Below are 24,191 nucleotides of genomic sequence, written 5' to 3' on the forward strand. Positions count from 1 at the left end.
AGCTGCAGCGCTGGGCTGAGGGGTGGCAAATGGAGTTTAATGCAGAAAAGTGTGAAGTGATTCATTTTGGAAGGAATAACAGGAAGACTGAGTACTAGGCTAATGGTAAGATTCTTGGCAGTGTGGATGAGCAGAGTCCATCTCAGTGTCCACGTACATAGATCCCTGAAAGTTGCCACCCAGGTTGAGAGGGTTATTAAGAAGGCGTACGGTGTGTTAGCTTTTATTGATCGAGGGATTGAGTTTCGGAGCTATGAGGTCATGTTGCAGCTGTACAAAACTCTGGTGCGGCCGCATTTGGAGTATTGCGTGCAATTCTGGTCACCGCATTATAGGAAGGATGTGGAAGCATTGGAAAGGGTGCAGAGATTTACCAGAATGTTGCCTGGTATGGAGGAAGATCTTATGAGGAAAGGCGGAGGGACTTGAGGCTGTTTTCGTTAGAGAGAAGGTTAAGAGGTGACTTCATTGAGGCATACAAGATGATCAGAGGATTGGAAAGGGTGGACAGTGAGAGCCTTTTTCCTCGGATGGTGATGTCTAGCACGAGGGGACATAGCTTTAAATTGTGGGGAGATAGATATAAGACAGATGTCAGAGGTAGGTTCTTTACTCAAGAGAGTAGTAAGGGCGTGGAATGCCCTGCCTGCAACAGTAGTGGACTCGCCAACACCAAGGGCATTCAAATGGTCATTGGATAGACATATGGACAATAAGGGAATAGTGTAGATGGGCTTTAGAGTGGCTTCCCAGGTCGGCGCAACATCGAGGGCCGAAGGGCCTGTACTGCGCTGTAATGTTCTATGTTCTATCCTCTGTAAACCTGCCATCCAAAACTCCTCTATGTTTCAACTTACAGCAAGTTCCATTTATGGGACTCTGACCTTTTTTTGGTTCAGTGAAGCAACATTGATTTTAAATGACTTGTCCTGCTCTCCACACCCCTCCAATGGGGGCAACATCTTTAGTTGCCCTGGCCCAAGATTCCGCAATTGCCTCCCGACACCCCTTTAACTTGTTTTCCTCCTTTAAGACACTCCCCCAAAACCTACCTTAGATCAAACTTCTGGTCATCTGACCTAACATTGACTTATCGGACTTGGTGGGGGGGGTTCCCTTGATTAATGGTCCTGTGGGGCATTTTATGTTAAAAGATGCTAGTGGGTTTCCTCCCACAATCCAAAGATGTGCAGTTTAGGTGCATTGGCCACTATCAATGCGCAGGGTTATGGGGATAGAGGATAGGTAGGGTGCTCTAATGGAGGGTCGGTGCAGACAACGTATGGATCTAAATACGTTGTTGCTTTCATCACGACCTCTAACCTTCAAACAACTTGTCCAATCATATCCAGCATGTAACTATAAAAGCAAATGGAATGTTAGCGTTTTTGCAAAAGGACTAGAGTATAAAAGTAGAGAGGTGTTGCAATTGTATAGGGTGTTGGTGAGACCACATCTGGAGTATTCTGTCCAGTTTTGGTCTCCTTATTTGGTGGCATTGGAGGCAGTTCAGAGCTTCACCAGATTGATTCAAGGGATGAAAGGATTGATGTATCAGGAGAGATTGAACAGTTGGCTTATACTCGCTGGAGTTTACAAGGATGAGAAGGGTCTGATCAAGGTATAGAAAATACTAAAAGGGATTAATAAAGTAAATGCAAACCAAATGCTCCCCCTTGTGGGGCAATCTAGAATGAGGTGTCCCAGATACAGGTTGAGAGACAGTAGATTTAGAACTGAGATGAGATGAGACGAGGATGAACTACTTCTCGCAGAGGGTAGTGAATTTGTGGAACGCGCTGCCCCATATTGCTGTGGAATCGGAGTCATTCAATGGTTTCAAGGAGATAGGTATATTTCTGATTTTTAAAAAGAGGATAAAGGGATATGGGGAACAGGCAGGGAGGTGGATTTGAGACCAGGAAGAGATCAGCCATGATCTGATTGAATGGTGGAGCAGCTTGAAAGGCTGGATTGCCTACTTCTGCTCCTAAGTTCTTCCATATCCGTCTGGTTTTTTTTAAAAAATGATCAAGGAGAACTAAAATGATGTTGAACACCCTTATGATTTTTATCCAAATGTGGGATTAGCAGCAGACAGGAGATTAATATTTAGCTTCCCGAGATACCAGGACAATCTTAGCAGAATCAATCCTAGATACAAACTAAACAAGCATAAAGGCATCAAAAAACATTTTCTTGGTCTGATGTGTATGTTCTGCATTCCCATAACGCCATGCACAAACCATCTGATTTTTAAAAACTCCCATGCCAGGGCACTTCCACCTAATGAAGTACCTCCCTTTATGGGCTTGAAGAGGGTGACCAAACAATTGTCCCAAAATCGAAGCCAGTTTTGCAATTCAGATCCACTGGGACCCAGCTTAACAACACATTTTTTGTTTGCATATAATTAACATTCTTAACCAGAAAGGAGATTTTATCCCATCTGTTTGCACCGGCTGAGATTAAAGTTTTTTTTAAAAATCTCAAGGGGCCCATTTAATGATTGCTTACACATCAGAATTTCTTCAAATTACACGTCTAATGTATTTCTTAAACACCTAGAAACATGTGCTCAAATGTTATTGCAGTAACTTTGCAACTGGAGAATTGCAACCAGTTCTGGGCATCATACATCAGGAAGGCTTTAGGAAGGATGCAGATGACTTCCTGAGAGTGGCTAGGGATGAGAGTGAAATTGGGAGACTTCCCCCTAGCAGAGAAGGTCGAGAGATTCGATGGAGGGATTCAAAGTCATGAGGGATCTGGGCAGAGCAGATAGGGAGAAGCTGTTTCCATTGGTGTAATGATTTGAGCAATGGTGACAGGAGGAAAAACCTTTCCACGCAGCCAATGGTTAGGATCTGGGATGCACGGCCTCAGAGGGTGGTGGAGGCAGGTTCAATCGAAGCAATCAGGAGGGAATCGGATTATCAGAAAAGGAAGAACATGAAAGACTACTAGAAGCAGCAGTACAAGTTGAATTGTGCCTTCAAAGAGCCAGCAGAGACGATGAGCCAAATGACGGCCTTCTGTGCTGTAACCAATCTTATTCTGTATTCATTTAATACGCTTGGCAGGTTTTATCCAAATGCAATAATCAGCAGCTGCAGTTGTTAAAATGGAATCACAAGCAACTAGATTGACAACTACAATGTGAAATTTTATTATGTATGCTTGGTTTTTGATTTTAAACTTTAGCTTGAGCCAGACGAGCAGATGCTGCTGGATCTGGAACCAACATTATAACACTCCTCCGCTCCACCTCAAAGAATACAATATTCATTCCAGCATGCAAGTTACTGCCTGCTTATCGCTGAACTAGCAGTATTTAACTCTTCATAACCCAATATGCAAATATTTACCTAACATGACTCGCTCAATACAACCAAGAACAAATTACAGTGATAGATATCAGGAAATATCTAACTTTATGGTGGAAAAGGGCCAAGTGATACAGGCTTCCTCCAATGTTCATTCATGACACCTGCTTGGACAAAGCATAGTTGGAAGATTAGGTAATAATAATAATCTTTATTAGTATCACAAGTAGGCTTACATTAACGCTGCAATGAAGTTACTGTGAAAATCCCCTAGTTGCCACACTACGGCGCCTGTTCGGGTACACCGAGGGAGAATTCAGAATGTCCAATTCACCCAACAAGCACGTCTTTCGGGACTTGTGGGAGGAAACCGGAGCAAATCCACGCAGACACGGGGAGAAGGTGCAGACTCCGCACAGACAGTGACCCAAGCCAGGAATCGAACCAGAGGCCTTGGCGCTATGAAGCAACAGTGCTAACCACTGTGCTACCGTGCCATTTGTTTATGTTCTAAATAGTTAGTGGAACGTTTGTGGGTTTTTTTTTTTTTAAATGAGGGTCACATTACTGTGAAAAAAGTCTAGTCTTTGGTTTACTGAATGGGTGCACTGGACCACACCTGCAGGAGATACTCAACGATTCCGTCGAGACGGACCCTGCAGTCCACGCTGGGGAGAGAACCTATAAATGGTGCCATGGCAACTAATAGGTTACACCCTCGTGGCCTCAAACACACCCCTGGGTGGCATGGTAGCAGTGGTTAGCACTGTTGCTTCACAGCGCCAGGGTCCCAGGTTCGATTCCCACTTGGGTCGCTGTCTGTGCAGAGTCTGCACGTTTTTCCGTCTACATGGGTTTCCTCTGGGTGCTCCGGTTTCCTCCCACAAGTCCCTAAAGACGTGCTTGTTAGGTGATTTGGACATTCTGAATTCTCTGTGTACCTGAACAGGTGCCAGAATGTGGCGACTAGGGGATTTCCACTGTAACCTCATCGCAGTGTTAATGCAAGCCTACTTGTGGCAATATCAAAGATTATTAATACCATGGGGCAACATGTATATAGTTGTTAATATGGTCATTGTATATGGCTGTCCCAGAGGTTAAACTTAATATTAGTACTGATTCTGCAAAAGATACCTCAGCAACTGCATTCCTCAGGAAGAGGGGATATGGATGGCTTCTGGAAGTGGACGATGATTCTGAGGAATCAAAACCACTCCTGGAGGAGTTGGACATTGATCTAAAGGATATTTACATTTGGAGTTTGCTGTTAATATGCCTCGTGTTTCTGTATAAGTTTCCTGTGCGTTGTTATAAATACAAAGGAAAATCAATAAAAAATGCTTTAAAAAGTGGTAAGGAATACAGAGAACTGTATTGAACTTCCATTGAAGTGGAAGAAGTGATTGATGATATATTTTGGGAAGGGAAAGGGAAAAGGAAATAATCTTTATTATTTTTACTGGTTAAATTACCGAACAAATAGGATACATTAAGAAAACTGTTTCAATAGGTAGATTATTGAAAACAGCCTTTAACAATTTCAACTGACTTGGATTTCTGTTGTTGCAAAATAATTCCCTCTTGGGTTTGAAGGAAACATCCTGAACTTTGGCATTGTTTTCTTGCCATAAATCAGGCCTAAAGCTGTGACATCATTGTGTACATTGTAGGCTGTGCCAACATCTGAGTAAGACATTCAGCAGGAAAAGAAAACTATTTGGACTCTTATTGCAGAGACCTCAATCGTCTTTGGGTAATGCTACGATGACTTATCTTTTTGCACTGCAGCTAATGGCAGTCTTCTGATCCCAATTAAATATGGAGCAAGGGCAAGTGTTATTGACATTTTTCATAAACTCCTGAAGATCGAAATCGCTCAATGGCAAAATGCAGGTGACCCCCCCCCCCCCCCCCCCCCCCCCGTCCCAACAAAACAATCACCCTGTTGCTTCAATTCCAATAATTTTTATTATCCCATCATTAGAGACACAAAGGTGGCTGGAAGCAAAATAAATGTATGTTTTAATATCTTTACAAAAAATAGCCCGGGGTCAAGTCAGCATCATCTGATGGTGATAAAAGTGGCATCAGTGATCTGCGCAATGAGTTCCAAGTTGTCATTTAGCTTGGCGGTATCTTCTAAGTGCCCTATATGTTCTATTGTGTGTGAAGAACAGGCCCTGATGAACGTAACCCAAAAGATATCTTGAAACACACAAAGCCTGAAATAATTGTTTGATACTTTTTTGTTTAAAACTGGATTTGGAAAAACCTCAAGTGATCTGCAAAAAACTGTCTTTGAAAAATGTCAATTTTTGTATTGAACTTTTGAATCTTACATGTATACATTTATAGAATTGAATATTACTCAGTTTCTCCAATTTCTTGGATCAACATTTAACACATCGTAGAAACATTAAAGTTTCAGTAAATAGTTTAATATTGTTTACACCAGAAACATTGGCAACACATTTAAATGTCAATTGCTCGTGTGCAAAATGAAATAGCAAATCAGATATACAATTATCACCTGTGATATTTTTCTTAATATTCTTACCTGAACAGAAATATTAATGATCTTACTTTAAATGTTATAGCGGAAGTGAATGTTCCTTTCAAAACAGCAGCCAAAAATCACCCCCTTCCCCACACCCACGGATCAAAGTAAATTGTACACTTTTAAGCCTTTTTAAAAAAACATGCAACAGTTGCAAAAGACTCAACAGCTCATTTACAAATTTGCTATTTATAATGAATGTACTGATACACTGAATGACCTTTATAAAAACAAACAAAAAGGCAAATTTTATATAGACATAAGATAATTGACAATTGGTTTAAAAATGTTTGTTTACCAGTTTGTACATTCTTAATTTTGGTGTGTGAATATAATGGTCTGATTATACTACCAAACAAAAATATTTTGTGCTATCTGGTAAAAGGCCTGCCAAAAGAAGGTAGGCAAAGTAACCAAACCATTATTTGTAAATACTGGTTTATTTAGCCAAATTAACTTCTCAAAAATTAACAAGGACTGGTGCAGAATAATTGATAAATTACCCGCTGCCTTTAGGGATATGTTTGTATAAAACCCTTTATTTAAATTGCACTTAAATTCATGATGTGTCTGGCATTGTGTGTGTCCTGCATTGTGACTAAGCTGCTTTCCCTGCTCAACTTTATTTTCAAATGCTGTATTCTAGATAATACTAATGCAGCTTTATGTGGGAGCTAGTGTTAAAACTGTGGTAGCATCAAAGGCAGTAGCCACCCAAAGTGATCGGCAATTGCTAAAACTCCAAAGATCGAACCCTTTTCGATATATTGGATATTAACATTTACTACGTCACCTTTGAACTGCACATTTTTCACCAGTCACACCTTAATCGGAGAGTAATTGTGAACTCCGCAAGTAATTTGATAAAGCAGCTGTGCTGATGTGTGAATATTTTTACAACATATTTTACTAACATTCTAAAGTTTATTTTCTTTCTTCCTGTCAAATAACAGCGCAAAGCATGAAAAAAAGCTATATATAACATTCCTCACCTTAGCCTTCATGCAGTCAAGAGGTCAGAAATGACACATTAATGATTACGCAGCTTAACAATCTTTTTCATCAAATCCCAAAAATATATTTATAAAAAGTTCAACTGTGTGGTCAAAGTTAAAAGGGAGTACTATCCATTCTTACTTTAAAGTACCAGTGAACACAATAATAAAGTGAATACTGCAGATTTAAAACTTCACTGTAAGGCTGAAAAGTCTGAGCCATTTTGTTTGTTTTTAAATAAAACCAGAAACACAGTTTTTGCCAGGCTTCACCATGGATCCGAATAAAGACTTATCAGGTGCCAAGAATTTTTCATTTTGACAAGTTGCATGTAAAAACAGACAACAAAGCAAAGACAAAGCTAAGACGGTATTGAAAAAAATTAAACCCAGAGACATTAATACATACACCAGCTAAAAACTTTAGAAAACAATTTTTTTTCAAACTGACCATGTAGCACTCAATCTCCTAGTGTTCCATAAAATACAATTAGCACCTGACAGTTCATACACTGGAATAACCACAATTACACCGAATTTCAGTTCAAACTGCCCACTGCAGTTAAAAGTACGTTGCTGTGTAGAATCACTATCTTTTGTCTGACAAAGTTTTTAAACTACAAAAAGCTTTATATTTCACCTTTCCTACATGCTAAAATTTCTCATTCATAGAATACTTGGGGCTAAAGGCAATACTCAAAACCACTAAGCACTGCAACCGTGGTCATTATGCTCACATTCAAAGTACAATAAATGATGTTTGTTTTCAATGGAAACTTCTTCCAACTGCACAACGCAGCTTACTCAACACATTTCGCTGGAACAACTGGTCACCAAAGCCGACAGAGACAGCATCGTTAGCAGTCAATCTAAACTGCTCTATTTGTAACTTTTTCCCACTTTTAAATAGGTTTCACTGTGGGCGGTAATTTAATATGGGACATTCTAGAGGTCTACAACTGCCAAGGACTTTTCCAATAAATTGGCTCTTTTGACAAGTTTTCCAAACTGTGATCTCGATTGCAATTCATTCAACGGTTGCTACTATATCGGATACCCGTAAATAGCCCTTGGTTTGATGAGATCAATTTCTGTCTCGTAGATTTTGCAGGACAGTACTGCCCTTTAAAAGAAATAAGACAACACACAGTGCATTGACCCGGACAACAAGCTTTCAATATTTTCATGCAAGGCTGAAGTGGACTTCCACCAACACAGATCTGGATTAGTCAAGAGCAACAGCAAATTGCAGACAAATGACAACTCACTTATTAATGAGCTCGGTCTTACTGTTTCCAGAAGACACAAGTGGTTTGATTTCCATGAAACCTCAGTTTTGCCAACTTTTGAAAGGGAGGTGAAATAAAATCCCAATTTTTTTTTTCGGTTACCCAGAGAAATTTAAGCCTCAAAATGCAACAATATTTTGGTAGAGGAGTTCAAATCCTATGATTTAAAAACCTTCCTGCTTCCAAAAAGATGCTGATAACATGCAATGATATGTAACTACACTAACTTAAAAGGCAACCGGTAATAGCCTGTACAGAGAATGAGTTAACCATTTCCAACTGTGGAACATTCTTCAAGTGAATACTGGATAGAAAGGCTGGCTTATATCAATACTATGTGCATCAATCTCAGTATTTATCGAAGGGTTCCAAAAAACTTCATGACATTTTTCATGGTTCTACCGCACTAGTATTCACATTAACTGAGACTAAAAGAAACTGCTCACACTCGATTAGCCCACACGTACAAGTATTTGGAAAAAATACATGCAGCAGCAAAAAATGTACAGTACGAGGAAAATTAGCCTTGCGTACATAGCTTCATGTGCAGATGCAACATGAAGGGCAGATAAAAATACTAAACCTTTGTTTACTTGAACCGACTTGACAGATCACCATATGTGCTTGCAAGCCGCAGTAGTGAGTAAAAGGTGGTTTTGTCACAGGACTTCGGGGGAGTGGGAAAACAGTTGTATGTATCCAGGGCCCAAAATGATTCAGACTTTATATGAGAGAAGTATTACATGTATATTAAATGTGAACACGTCTCGAGTTGTTTCGGAAAACGTTAGCCGAGTCAGAGACCATTCATTTGCTTTGCTCTGAAACTCATTTCTACCCTCAAATGCAACAAAGTGATAAAATAATGGGCAACAAACCTTAAAAGCTGTATTGCTGTGTATACTAGAGGGGTCATAATACAGGTAAACTATGAAGCAGTGTATACTGTATGACCAGTATATCCATATTATATGCATATTGCCCATCAGCATCACAACATTGCTCAAATCAAGTGCTAAATCTTGGTGACTATAAAAATTATGGAAAAGCTCAAGAATACAGCAAAAATTAAGGAAAGGACTTGCCTACCAAAAAAAAAACAATTAAGTAAAGTTTATTTCAAATATACAAAATACTTATGTAGGGAGAAGACCTTTTAATCTTTATCCTTTTAACTCAAATTACTTTCCTTTTGTCTTTGTCTTTGGTTTTATTTTTTTCTTTCCAACATTTGTTGTCATAGGTTATGTTGCTCGAGGGGGTCTCACTCTTTTATGGCCTAGCTTTCTTCACATCTTTCTTTCTATTATTCATCAGCCTTTTCCCCAACCCCTCTCCTGAATCCTCCCTTCCATCTCCAAGACATTACAGTCTGACTTTCGTCAACCACTGAATTAGACTGGGACATGAGGGGAAAATGCTGGACATGTAGCATTTACAGGCTTTTGCAATGGTGCACGTGATTTTGAAGACCAAAGGTGCATGATAACTAGCAGGAAAAACCAAGTCTGTAATTGGCACCCATTTCTTCGGTTCAGGATTCCCCAGGTCCTACACCTGTCACTTTGAACACAAAAGAGTTCATCACAAAGAAAATGTTAAACCGTGTATTAAATACACAGAATAGTATTGTAAATGCACACTATTTTTAAAAATAAAATCATGCTCATGATTTTGCAATACTTCCCCCCCCCCCCCCCAAAAAAAACAAAACCGTACTTCGCACATTAACATACATCCATTTAATTCTGTGAGAAAACCTCTATCCAGCACTGTAATTCTTTACAGGTTTTTAAAAAAAAATTCTAAATGGCTACGATTCCTCTATTACCGGAAACACATACTGCAGTCTTAGTAAAATTGCTTTTATATATAATGACAATGATGCACTTTATATTTTGTACAGTGTATGCAACATTTCCATTCAGTCAGACCATGGCCCGATAAGGGCCCTGCATCTTCAGGAACTGGATGATGAAGGACGGACCACCAGCTACAATCTGTGGCGGGAGGTGGCTGAGTGGGCAGTTCTCAATGCTCATGATGGACAATTTGCTGCAGAGGGCCAGCTCAAAGGGAAGGCTGTGTAGATTTGGATTATCATTTAAATACAACTCCTCCAGATTTTCCAGTGTACCTGCAAAAAAAAGTGCAAAGTGTTTAATTAATGCAATTAATCCCTTGTACTGGATACATACAACAGGTTAGATTGCACAAAAGAGTTATTTGTTCTAAAACCATTCTCAACTTCTAGGGAAAAATTAACAAAGACCTTAACGGATCATAATTTTTCCTGGAGTACAACACTTAACCAGCAAACACAAATCAATAAGTGTGTCACAGACTAGAGGTTAAGGTTTATGGCAGTAAGTTCAGTAAAGTAGATTTGTAAGGAAGCAGACAGTCATAACACAAACTTTAACAAATCAATACAAATTAACAAAGTGTAGAGTCTATTCAAGACTTTGAGAAGGTTTAATACATAAAATCACCTGGTTTCCACCACAGGAAGGCATTAGTAAATCTAAAGTAAAATGGCCTCATTATTTAAAACAATACAGGATTCGGGAATTCTGCAAAATCACTATTTAAAGCAAATGTTTTGCTTAATTATTTGACTTAATTATTTATCTATTCTGCCACACAATAGTTTAAGCAGATCCAAAAATGAAATCAAGAGATCAGCGACATCAGGTGTCCGTATCTTACTATATTTGTCTATTTTCCAAACCATCATTTCAGTTGCTATTCAAAAACAATGTTTTCTGCAATGACAGTAAAGCTTTTCTTTGGAATTCAGATTGTCTTAACGTGGATCAATATTTAACGATTGGGAGGAATGTGTGAATTCCTGCAGTGGGTCCTTCACTTTTGAAACGGCTACCCCTCTGTTCAATCCATAAAATGATTAGTTGTCGGGCAGCATGTGACACAGTGGTTAGCACTGGGACTGCGGCGCTGAGGATTCGAATCCTGGCCCTGGGTCACTGTCCGTGTGGAGTTTGCAAATTCTCCCCATGTCTGCGTGGGTTTCATCACCACAACCCAAAGATGTGCTGGTTAGGTGCATTGGCCATGCTAAATTACCCCCTTAATTGGAAAAAAAAGATAATTGGGTACTCTAAATTTATATTTTAAAAAATGATTACTTATACCAGTTGCAAGAAAAGTAGTGATTCCACATTGAGTTCCAAATACAAAGCAAAGGGACAGATAACAAGTGGCAGGAACTGCAAAAAGGAATCAAAGGAAAAGCTTGCAAGGGAACAATGGTGGTCAGATAAAGGCCCTCTAGTCTACCTAGCATGTCCCATGCAATTGCAATCCTTTGCTTATCCCATAATATGCATCCCCACATGATAAAATGTAGGTTAATTTGAAGGAAGTGTGTGTGTGGAGAGTTCCTCTCTGGCTCGTCAAAATGATCAAAACTATTTCCTAAATTACCTGCTTGCGATGCCCACCCTAACCAGAAGCAAGTTCTGCTGTTGCTTCAAGGAATTTAGCAAACATGGCAACCTGTTCCAGAAGTTCACTATTGGGAAAAGAGCCATCTCCCGAAATCTAACCTCGATCTGGCCATACACAACTTAAAATTGGGATCCTGGTGTTCCCTAATTATTCAAATGTGAATGGCTCTTAACTGTCCCGTGAAATGGCCTACTAAGCTACTCAGTTCAAGGGCAATAATCAGTGGGCAACAGTGCTGGTCTTGCCAGCATCCCACCAAAGACTACATTTAAAAAATGGAAACAAACTGTCAACTGAAACACAGCCGATTCTCTTATAAACTTCTGCTGCATTACCTTACTGACCCCCAGGGATCGACACACTGCCCCTTTGTGATTTCATCCAAAAACAATGTTACTTTTAAAATGTACATGGATGCCACCCAGTTCTACCTCACCGCCATCGCTAAATAATCCTGCATCCAAAACTGGATGAGTAGAAATTTGCTCCAATTAAATATTGGGAAGGCCATTGCTTTTGGGCCCTGTTCCAAACTCCATTCCCTAGCTTTCAGCTCCATCCCCCTCTCGGGCAACAGTTTGAGATTAAAACCATCTGTTGCAACCTTGGCGTCAACATTGGATTGCAAACTGAGCGTCCCATCACATATTCAAGCCATCATTCAGACTGCCATTTTCCACCTCTATCACCCACCTCCGCTCTGTCTCCGCTCTAATGCTGCTGAAAACCTCATTTGCACCTTTGTTACCTCTAGACTGGACTAGTGACACCCACTCTTGGCTGGTCTCCCAAATTCTACTATCTGCACTTTTGAGGTCATCAAAGATTCTGCTCCCCTTTCCTTATTCGCACCAAGTCCCATTCACCCATCAGCCCGTCTTGCTCACCCCCACGTGTCAAGCAATATCTTGGTTTTAAAACACTCATCCTCATTTTCAAATCCCTCCACTGCCTCACTCTCCCTCCCTATCTGCATAATTTCCTCCAGCCCCATAATCCTCAGATGAAATTGCACTCATCTAATTCTGACCTCTTCAGCATAGCATCCCTGATTTTAATCGCTCCACCTTTGGAGTCCTTGCCTTCAGTTACCTAGGACCTAGCCTCGAAAGTTACCTCCCTAAACCCCTCTGCCTCACTATCTCTCATTCTTTTAAGTTAAGCTTACCTCTCTGACAAAGCTTTTGGCTACCTCAATATCGCCTGATGTGGACTGGTGTCACATTTTGTTTTTATAATGCTACTTATGAAGCATTTTAAGATGTTTTATGTTAAAAAGCACAATACAAATATTGTTATAGATAACTAAAATGGTTTGCACTGGAAATTAGTCTTGCGATCCTCCTTTTCATCCTTTCCAAATCCTCAGTATTATCCAGCATGGGGAAACAAAAAATATTCTAACTCCGGCCTGAAGAATGCTCTTCTTGCAACCAACTGGCATATTATTGTGCCACAAGACTTTATTTGCTTTAGCGATTGCTTCGCACTCATCAAAGCCAACACAAAAGGTTTTTATAAATTGAAGAGAATATGTTGGCCATTTCTAAAAATAGAGATTCATTAAGAAAATAATGAGAAACTAATGAGATGGTTTAATAGCCTGGGGCATAAAAGTGGGTGAGAAAATTGTTGAGGCACTTGAATGATTTTCCAAAATACAATAGATTCAGCAATTACTGGAATAAGGTTATTAGAGACAAATTAACTGCATTTGGATACATTTGAGCTCATCAGAAAGTCAGCATGGATATGCAATAGGTTCGTCATATCTAACAAATCTAGCTGAACTTTGAAGAAGTAAGAACAATCACTTTTTTTAATCCTCTCACAGGACGTGGGCATCGCTCACTATGCCAATGTTTTTATTGCCCATCCCCAATTGTCCTCAAGTATATCAGGCAGCGTCTGTGAACATTTATATGGATTTTTGGAAGGTATTCAATAAGATGCCACATATCAGACTTCACAAAAATGAGTGCACATGGAATTGGAGGCAATCTATTGACTTGGATGGGGAACTGATAGTTAATGTTCTCAAATTGGCAGGATTGTGGATCTACAGGGATTTGTACTGAGGCTTCAACTTTTCACTATAATTAAATGGAGCACAATGTGGGAAATGTGAGGTCATCCACTTTGGACCAAGATAGATAAGAGCATCTTTAAGTGTCAAGCTGGGAACTGTGGATGAGCAAAGAGATAAGTGTCCAAGTGCAGAAATCATGAAAAGCTAGTGGACATGGAAAAAAGTCATTAAAAAGGTTGAGCATCCCTTATCCGGAAATTCCAAAATCCACACTTTCTCCCCCTCCCCCTAGCGCCCATGTGACGGCACGAGTGGGAAATGCCACAAGGCTCTGGGAAACTTCCCAAGCAATGTGCAGGTCCCAACGTGCTGCACATGAGCAGATCCCAGCACGCCGCACATGCGCAATTCCCAGGAAGATGCAGTTTCATACAATCCCTACAGTGCAGGAGGCAGCCATTCAGCCCATCGCATCTACACCAACCGTCAAAGAGCACCCCACCTAGGGCAACTCCCCCCACCCTATCCCTGTAACCCCATAACCCCACCCAGCCTTTGGACAGGACAGGAAATTTAACATGACCAATCCACCTCACCCGCACATCTTTGGGCTGTGGGAGGAAACCAACTCAGGCATGGGGAGAACGTACAAACTCCACACAGACAATCGCCCGAGGCCGGAATTGAACCCGGGTCCCCGGCACTGTGAGGTAGCAGTGCTAACCACTGTGCCGTCATGCCGCCCCTCTAAAGGGCATTGCAGTAAGAGGTAATGGTACTGGACTACTAGTCCAGAGACCTGGACTAATAGCCTGGAGACGAGTTCAAATCCTACAATGGTAGTTGGGGAGATTAAAATTCATTTAATTAAATAAATTTGGTTTTCGAAAATTATATTCAGAAATCTAAAAAATTCTGAAATCTGATACACACTCAGCCCCAAGCATTTCAGATAAGGGATGTCATCGTGTAATAGAATGTTGGTCTTTGTCTTATGGAGGCTGGAGGGCATATTAGAGCTGTACAAAGCTCTGGTTAGACATTGTCTGGATTACGATATTTATTTTGAACAATGCAACTCAGGAAGGATATACTGTCCTTGAAAGCGCAGGGGAGGCTAAGGAGATTCAGTAGAATGACAATCAGGTTAAAAAGGCTAAATTATGAGGACAGGATGCATTGAACGCTCTTGCCTCACCCGACTGATTCCTGAGATGGCAGTTTTGCTCTACAAGGAGAAATTGGGTCGACTAGGCCTGTATTCACTGTAGTTTAGAAGAAGAGGTAACCTCATTGAACAGTTAAAATTCTGACAGGGTTGGACAGACTGGATGCAGGGGTGATGTTTCCTCTGGCTAGGGTATCATACATGAAGAGACCAAGACCCTGACGCAAATACATTTTGGGCTGAGTCCCGAGTTGCTACACTGACAGGTCTACTCTAAACTCGCCCTACTTTAGCAATAATTCCAAATCTCACTTGAATGCTGCTGTAGAGGTGCTGCTGTGGTTTGTACAGGAAACAAAATAGATGCGTAATTAGGCAGCAAGTGCTTTTTTGAGGGCAGGGGTTATTACTGGGGCAGAACGGAGGCACGTACCCAGGAGTGCTTGGTGCTGACTGGGATGATCTGTAATTGCAAGTGTTCCATTCTCCAGCAATAGCATTTGCCCCCAAGAGGCACGTCATCTAAAATTACTATAAAGGAATGGAATTTTCATACATGCTAATTCAGGTACAATATTTAGGGGACGTGAACTGTGAACTTACCAATCTCTTCAGGTAAGTGAGTAAGTAAGTTCTCTCCCAAGCCAAGGTGAGTTAGACTGGTTAGATGGCCAATCCCTCTAGGAAGCGTAGTCAGTTGATTGTTGGTCAAGACCAGTTTCTGTTGGAAAAATATTTATAGTCTCAGGCACGTGTCCACAAAACCTAAAACAAACTCTAGGTGATTCAGGATCAGAAATTACACAAATGAAGCAACCTCCACCAAGGCAAATGGGTATCCTACTTCCTAATAATATTGCCATTCCTTCCAAAATTAATTTGCCTTCATTTGGGATGTGATTGGGAACTGAAAAGGCTATATTTAAAGTTGTCCACGCTTGTGCTGAATAACCTAATCAGAAAATTTTAAAATGAAATCCAAACTCGACACCTCAATATGAAATGCGGCAAATTGAGACTACATGACATGAAATTATAAAGCATCTTACAGCTTTCTGCAGTTAGCTGGAAATGAACTGCAATATTGTACTATAAAAAGATTACATGTGCATTAGAGTGAAGTGACAGAAGGCTGCAGAGATTTGAATATTAATAAAGATCAAATAGGTTGTTTGGGTAAGAGTTCAACACTACAAATAAACTAGTAACGAACCACAGCATGAATAAAATTTGAACAGTCTTTCCAAAAATTGATCATTAATTTTCTTCACACAAAAGAAACACCAATCTTTACGGAACACTGAGCCCAATAGACCATTTGGCTCTCTGCCAAAAACATAAAACATTCAGCGAGAGGCCAATCAAACACCTTAGCAACAAGGGGCGTGGTGGCACAGTGGCTACCACTGCTGCACACAACATCAGGGACCCAGGTTCGATTTCGACCTCGGATGATTGTGTAGAGTTTGCACATTCTCAGTGTCTGAGTGGGTTTCCTCCCACAGTCCAAAGATGTGCAGGTTAGGGGGATTGGCCATGCTAAATATACATTAAGTGTGCAAAAGGTTAGGTGGGGTTACAGAGATAGAGCGCGCATTGGGTCTGTGTAAGGTGGTCTGTCAAATGGTCAGTGCAGACTTGATGGGCCGAATGGCCTTCTTCTGCACTGTAGAGATTCTATGATTCAAAGGGTTCCAAATACATCATTGGACGACCTGCTCAAGAATACCAGAATACTTCTTACATCCAAAATTATATTTGCCATCTTACCATATCCTGTTAAAGTCAGCTTTGTACAGTGCATCAGTGTAACTAAATTGTCATGTTTCTGTAAGAATGCAAGTTTAACCACAGTGCACTTTGACACAACTCTAAATGAGAAATAACTCAAACCCGATTGATGTGCAATGCGTTTTGAAAAATATTTTAAAAGACATCAGTTTTGCAATAGTGCAGGCTTGGGTTTGAGGTCAGAAACTAAGACACTGCAAGGAATACAAAACCTTCTGATTCTGTGCAATTTCTCGTGAAAGTAGACTTCTATTATGCTTCAAACTAGAAAATGCTTTTTTTTTTTTTATAAATTTAAATGATTTTAGATGGACTTCCAAAAAAGAACAGATATGGGGAGGCCATTGATCCGAGCCGATTACCACATAATGCAGAAATTACAACACAATAGGATGTTAAACCATTGTTAACTTCCAATTCCATATGCCTTTATTCCATTTTCCTTCAATCTATTCTCAAATGCAGATATAGCCACAGGCTCAATCACGAATATGGGTTTTTGCCTTCCATCGCCACTCAACTCTTGATGCAAATTTCTCTTGCTGTTACTTTTAAAATCTCAACGACGTATTAGCTCAGTGGTAGCACCCTGGCATTTGAGTACGGTGATCATGGGTTTGAGTCTTTGTCCAGAGACTTGAGCACAATCTGGACTGATAACATTGTAGTATTGAGGGAGGGTTGCACCGTTGGATTTACGGTCTGTTGGGTGTGCTGTTAAATTAGCTTTTTCTATCCTCCGAGGTTGATGTAAAATATCACATGAGCTATTCAAAGAAAGGAGGATTTATTCTGTTGTTGTGGTCAACGTGAAGCTCCCAACCATCATCACCAAACAGATTAAAGAGTTTATTTATGCCATTGTTGCAGCTGAGACAATACCATGCCCAAATTTGCTGCTACATTTGGCTAGTGACTACACTTCATTAAGTGTGAAATGCTTTACAATGTCTTGTAGTTATTACATTTGTAAACATTAAGTTTACAAATTCCCCTTCTCATATCTGTTCCCTGATCTCTCACCTGCTGAAATGACTCCGGTCCTATGCTATCCAGAATTTTAAACACCAAATTCTCTTAATCGCCTTTTTAAAATGAAAACTGCACAGGTTTCTTTCTACATATCTGTATTTCCTCATGCCGAGGAGCATTTTAATGCATCTGTGCTACACAAACTATTGCTTCAACATCCTTCCTATAATGTGGAGCCCAAAATTGTATTGTGGTCTGACAACAGTTTTATATAGATTCACCAAAACACCTCAACAATCATGTTAAAAAACTCCTAATACAAAACCAAGAATCCATTTGTTTTTTGCAGAAAAGTAAAGGCCCTATCCACGAGGTGGTGCTTTTCATATTTTCAAATTAAAGCTTTCAAATCCCTCTCCTCTTTTGCACTCAACTTATCTCTTCCCACCCCCAAAGTATATTTATTCCTTTAATATTTTTGAACTAAATGCATCACCTCACAATTACTGATATTAAATTCCACCTGCCACTTCCACCAGCTTATCAACAACTTCTTGCAGCTTCCTTTGATTCTGTGAAATTATACCTATTATGGTGATATCTTCAAATATGGACAACTCCACACAGTTGATATCCTAATCACTGATTGAGAAACATCATTTGCAGTATTCACACATTAATTACAACAGAATCTGCCACATGCCTTTGAAACATTACTGCAAGTAAACCAGTATTGAATGGTTTAGAATTATTACCCTGAAAATTAGGTTAAAAGAACAAGCAAATAAAATACCGTCATTAACACCATATCTAGGCGTGTGTGCTACAATATTATTTGCCTACAGTGAAGCATTGCAGAGCAAACCTGGCTTTGGAAGTCCCAGAAAGTTTTATAAAAGTAGAGTTTGCTCAAGCAATTTAGGCCTCTGCTTTGAGGGCAAAGAGGGACTTCTAGGTAGGATTATCTGTCAATGTGTCACTGGAGGTTTTGACCTCTTTTTGGAGCAGTTTAAGTATTGAGCAAGTCAAATATTGTATTACTCATTGCTGGAGATGCATTTGCTGTTTTTGCAGAATTCTCCGGATTGCAAATAGAAGTGTTTTTAGTTTTGGCCTACCACAATGTCGCTGTGGATTATGGAGTGTAGGGAGCAATGCATTTAGTCTCCTATGCACAATACTGCAATAAAAGCATCATTAGTCCTATGGCACACTGTTGCACGAGGGTATAAGTTTCAGTTCTTAAAAGGTGCCTGTCCTCAAAAGGAAAGAGCATTTTCATAGCAAGCATAAATTTAAAATGCTGAAAGGAATGACATCATTGTTTATTCCTAACCACCCATACCCTTAAAAAAAAGCTTGCATTTAATATAGTGCCATTAATGACCTTGGGACATCAAAGCACTTTGCAGCTAACAATGCACTTTTCTTAAGAGTTGTCACTGATTTGTTTTTAATAAATTTAAAGTACCCAATTCATTTTTCTTTTCAATTAAGGGGCAATTTAGTGTGGTCAATCCACCTATCCTGCACATCTTTGTGCTGTCAGGGTGAGACCCACGCAGACACGGGAGAATGTGCTAACTGTACGCGGACAGTGACCCAGGGCCGGGATCGAACCTGGATCCTTGGCACCGTGAGGCAGCAGTGTTAACCACTGCGCTGCCCTGAGTTGTCACTGTTAATAGTGTAGGAAACATTGCAGCCAATTTGCATAAAGCAAACTTTCACAACACCAGTGTGGTAATGATCAAATAATGTGTTTTGGTGATGCGGATTGAGGGATAAATATTTGGCCAGGGCACGCACCAAGAATAACTCTCTTGCTCTTCAATATAGTGTTGTGGTATCTTTTTTGTCCACCTGGGAGAGTAGGTTTGATTTAATGTCTCATTCAAAAGACAGCCTTCACTTCAACAATGAAGCACTCCCGGGCAGCATGGTGTTGCAGTGGTTAGCATTGCTGCCTCATGGCGCCGAGGTACCAGGTTCGATCTCGGCTCTGGGCCACTGTCCGTGTGGAGTTTGCACATTCTCCCCGTGTTTGCGTGGGTTTCGCCCCCACAACCCAAAGATGTGCAGGCTAGATGGATTGGCCACGCTAACTTGCCCCTTAATTGGAAAAAATGAACTGGGTACTCTAAATTTATTTTTTTAAAAACAGTGAAGCCACTCCCTCAGTGCTCATACTCGAGTAGTACTCGAGGCTACAACTTTGAGTCAGTCAGAAGGAAAATTTACAACCAACTGAACCATAGCTGAATGTGGTATCATGATAAACTCTTCAGTGCACTTCCTTACTCTTTAGTGTCCTTACTCTTCAGTGCACTTCCTTTAATGGGCAATCAAAGAAATGGGTTTCTCCTTTGAAATAATCTCTCAGATATCATTATCATACAAGATGGAGCTTCAATATAAACTTTGGGAGTTTTCATTAGAATCACTACTGATGTATTAATTCAAGGTTTCAATCCATTTGCGAAGAGGATTTCCAAATGCTTCCTATAACATTTATTCAAATAAATTAAGAGAAATAAATCAAGGCAAACATCATTTAGCCTCTAGTCTGTTTCTCCGTTACTCCAATTTAAGCAACATGCAATTCAACCTCATATCGCTTTCACATGCAAATCATTTTGAAGAATGAATTTCTTTATGAAGAATAAAACCATGTTTAATTTCTATATTGTTAATCTATTAACATATTTATACCATCACTTAGACCACCTATTTCCACCTATGTAACAGTACCTTACTTTGCCTGTCTCAGCCATCTGCTGCTGAAACCCTCATTCCTGCCTTCATTACCTCTGGATTTGATTATTCCAGGAGAGGCTCGTCTCCTACAATCTAAACTCCACAAACTGGAGGTCTTCCAAAACATCATGCCTTAAAATTGCACTAAATCCCAAACATTCATCAACCCTATGCTCATTGAACTACATCAGCTCCCAGTCAATTATCACCTTTGACATGTCCTTCAGAGATGAAAGATATCATAATCTATGTAAATCAAACTATATTTTAAAAATCATTTAATAAACTTTTCTGAACTAAAAGATGACTGTCACAAGTCACCTGAAATTATACGGTGACCACTAAAGCATTATTGCACTAAAGACAGGGACTGACATACCACTCATGGAATCGCATCTGTGAGTTTCAAGGTCCATTTCAAAATCTAATTATTGAAAGGATATGGGCATCATTTGCATCTCTATAAAGCGTACCCCTCTAGCGGAGTAGAGGGTCTACGAAGACAGCAGTTATCCGGAGCAGGGTCATCAATATGGATAATGTCTCTTTAAAAGGCTAACAGCAGGAATATATAAGCCACCAAATCAAAGCCAGACCCAGGCACCAATTAAACATCCCTTTAGAAATTCATTGTGGAAGGAGTGGCTAGAGTGACCATTTTGAAATCTCTATATACTCAAGAGAATTCAGAATCTACCAGTTTGTTGATTTATCTCCAACCTGCAAACATCCAACAGCAGGACTCCAGGCTGACCATGCAACCTCCATCAGGCCCTCCTCCAAGCATGCTTCTCTGGAAGCCACTGGCCATCCTCCGTCAAGCAAAACAAGTCTCTGAACAGCGATGTGATTTCACTATGGCAACATTGCCTTTAGCCAGGAACCCGCCTGAACCGGTTTTGCATTTCTGCCTTCACCCAGGAACCTTTCCTCTGTGAGGAAATCTCTTCCGGATTTGGACTTTCTGGACTCTTGAAGTCACGTCAAATCATAGATTATCATAGAATTTACAGTGCAGAAGGAGGCCATTCAGCCCATCGAGTCTGCACCGGCTCTTGGAAAGAGCACCCTACCCAAGGTCAACACCTCCACCCTATTCCCATAACCCAGTAACCCCACCCAACACTAAGGGCAATTTTGGAGACTAAGGGCAATTTAGCATGGCCAATCCACCTAACCTGCACATCTTTGGACTGTGGGAGGAAACCAGAGCACCCGGAGGAAACCCACGCACACACAGGGAGGATGTGCAGACTCCGTACAGACAGTGACCCAAGCCGGAATCGAACCTGGGACCCTGGAGCTGTGAAGCAATTGTGATATCCACAATGCTACCGTGCTGCCCTCAATGATGTCCACTTCTGTGGTTCTTTTTACTGTTTCCTATCCCCTTAAATGAACGTGTTCCCAAACTGGGGTCCACGCATCACCAGGATCCATGAAGCGTCTCTAGGGAGCTGTGATACTGGCAGCTGCCACATCACCAGCCAATACCAGTTGCAGTGCTCCGGATTTTAAAATAAGCATGGAAAACAAATAGGCCAGAGAGCTCAGCCTATTAGCATTCAGTGCTTTGTGAGGTCTTGCTCTGGCTGGCTCATTTAAATATTTTGATCATATTGTTGCTGGACATAAAAGCCTAAGCCAACAGCGAAGATCAATGGTGAGTCGGTCGGAGCAGGGGACCAGAAGAAAGTTGTGTCAGAACTTGGGGGGGGGGGGGGGGGGGGAGAGAAGAGAGGAGAAGAGAAGCAGGGAAAAAAAACAGGGGGCATTGACATTGAGAATGTTTGGGGTTCCCCAACGCACTTAGGAGGTCACTAGGAGTTCCACAGCTCTTAAGAGTTTGTGAACCCCCTGCCTTACTGCAAACTTGTGTGGTTATCAAATTGTGATCACCCCCCCCCCCTTTCCAGGTTTCAATTATTGAATAAACTAAGCTTCTTATTCAATCCAAACAGAGCTTGTCCCTCCATGTACGGACATAGAGAAATTAAATAAAGGAGTTCAGTTATGCACCTCTCTCCTTTCTGTAACAATCCTGATTTTAAATTTTTCATGCTTGTTCCCAAATCACCATGGCCCGGTTCCTCTTCATCTCTGTAATCTCCTCCAGCTTCAGAACCCTCAGATGCCCATACTCATCTAAGTAAGGGCTCTTGACAATCCACAATTGTAATAGCTCCACCATTAGCAGTCGCACATTCAGTTACCTCGGCCCCACATTCTGGAATTCTCTGCATGCACCTCTCTACCTGATTTTTGTCTTTTAAGACATTCCTTAAAACATGCCTCTTTGACCAAGCTTTCAGTATCTGACCTACAATCTCCTTCTGCGGCTTGGAGCCATAACTTGTATTGTGACATTTTATTAGATTAAAAGACTACATAAACATAAATTGTTGCAATTCAAATGGATGATTTGTCTTGCTAACTTGACTCCACCTGCCAGGACTATAAGATCTCCCACAAAAAACATTAGGTTTTTATGGAGATACTTTCCATTTTTAAAACAGAGATGTCAATTTGACATTTAATGAACAGTGCTATCCAACAAATTATTCAGCTGATACTCAGCGTTTTTACCTAACTTTCTTTTCACTCATTGCATGATAAAAATTAATTCCATTATAGACTTCACTTCATGAAGTTCGTGAGCAAAACTTTCAATCAGCAATAGCAATTCTCAAATTTGAATTTGCACAACAGCACCAATATTTGTGACCCCTTCTTTCTAGTTTGAATAAGTCATTCAATTATACATGTAGATAGTTTACCGTACATATTACCCAACATAAAACTTGGCAATTTGAAAGAAATCAAGGATAAATTTTCAAATTCAAAGTTAGAGATCACATTCTATTTTTAAACTTCATGATATGTAACATTCTTATTGTCTGGGATAACCAAACATATCCGCAATTTAGCATGTAGCAAATTGTGACATTGTACCTTTCACGCAAGTTGCATGTGACAATTTAATAAGTCCTGATTCTGTACATTCCAAATAGGATGAGGGAAATGGCCTCAGGGCACTGAAGATTTCAAACTACATTAACTGTAGTAATATTTACAATGGTAAATCCAGGATAAACAATTCCAAAGGTTCGTCATTCCACTTCGGCAGTTATGCAGTTTTGTGTATACATTTTTTTTAACGATATGCACTGGTTCCAATCCCTGTGACTGCCAAGAATTAAAGTATGAAACAAACTTGAAGCAGAGATAACGTTGCATAAGCTTGGGCACAATAGAAAAAAAATATGAAGGAAGGCCGGCTAGTTTACTTGGACTTTGATTCAAAACACTCACCTGCAGATCCTTAAGATAAGCAATTTCATTTGGAAGAGATTCAAGCTTATTTTCTTCCAAGTCCAACTCTCTCAGTTTTCTTAAGTGCCCAATGCCATGTGGCAGTTTGCGAAGGAGGTTATTTGATAAGATGAGAACCTGAACAAAAACCATTGCATGGGTCAGTAAAGTCCTGAATTTCATACCATTAACTATCATCTGGCTTTCCCACTTGCTCATTAAAGGAGCACTTGGGTGTGAAAAAAAATCACAAACTAAGACGACTAAATTAGCATATCACCCTGGGAGGGTAACTTGCCAGGATAAAGCAGAGACAACAGGACAGGGGAAACCTCGAAAGCACATCATAATGAAAAACGGATACACACCATTTGGAGCAGAAGCCATCTTAGAATCCGAACACTGGAGCGTTGACAGTGGTAGAACATAGTAACAGGAAGATTATTTGGCAAGATTAGCAAGAACTGTTTAGAGTAAAAAAAGATGACCTTTATCATCAGGAGAACAAGCGATTGAATGAT

General features: G+C 40.3%; 1 protein-coding gene across 1 annotated transcript in view; it reads right to left on the reverse strand.

Annotated features, from left to right (window-relative positions):
* Positions 1–5,745: 5,745 nt before the first annotated feature.
* shoc2 (SHOC2 leucine rich repeat scaffold protein) overlaps positions 5,746–24,191 on the reverse strand; it is a 148,535-nt gene continuing 130,089 nt past the window's right edge. Inside the window, exons 7-9 of the mRNA XM_072479516.1 lie at positions 23,671–23,808; positions 15,442–15,559; positions 5,746–10,307 (exon numbers count right to left, since the gene is read on the reverse strand). Coding sequence (XP_072335617.1) covers positions 10,099–10,307; positions 15,442–15,559; positions 23,671–23,808 — 465 coding nt within the window. The 3' untranslated portion in view covers positions 5,746–10,098. The remainder of the gene's footprint in view (positions 10,308–15,441; positions 15,560–23,670; positions 23,809–24,191) is intronic.

Source organism: Scyliorhinus torazame, chromosome 16 (assembly GCF_047496885.1).
Source record: "Scyliorhinus torazame isolate Kashiwa2021f chromosome 16, sScyTor2.1, whole genome shotgun sequence".
Taxonomy (NCBI): domain Eukaryota; kingdom Metazoa; phylum Chordata; class Chondrichthyes; order Carcharhiniformes; family Scyliorhinidae; genus Scyliorhinus; species Scyliorhinus torazame.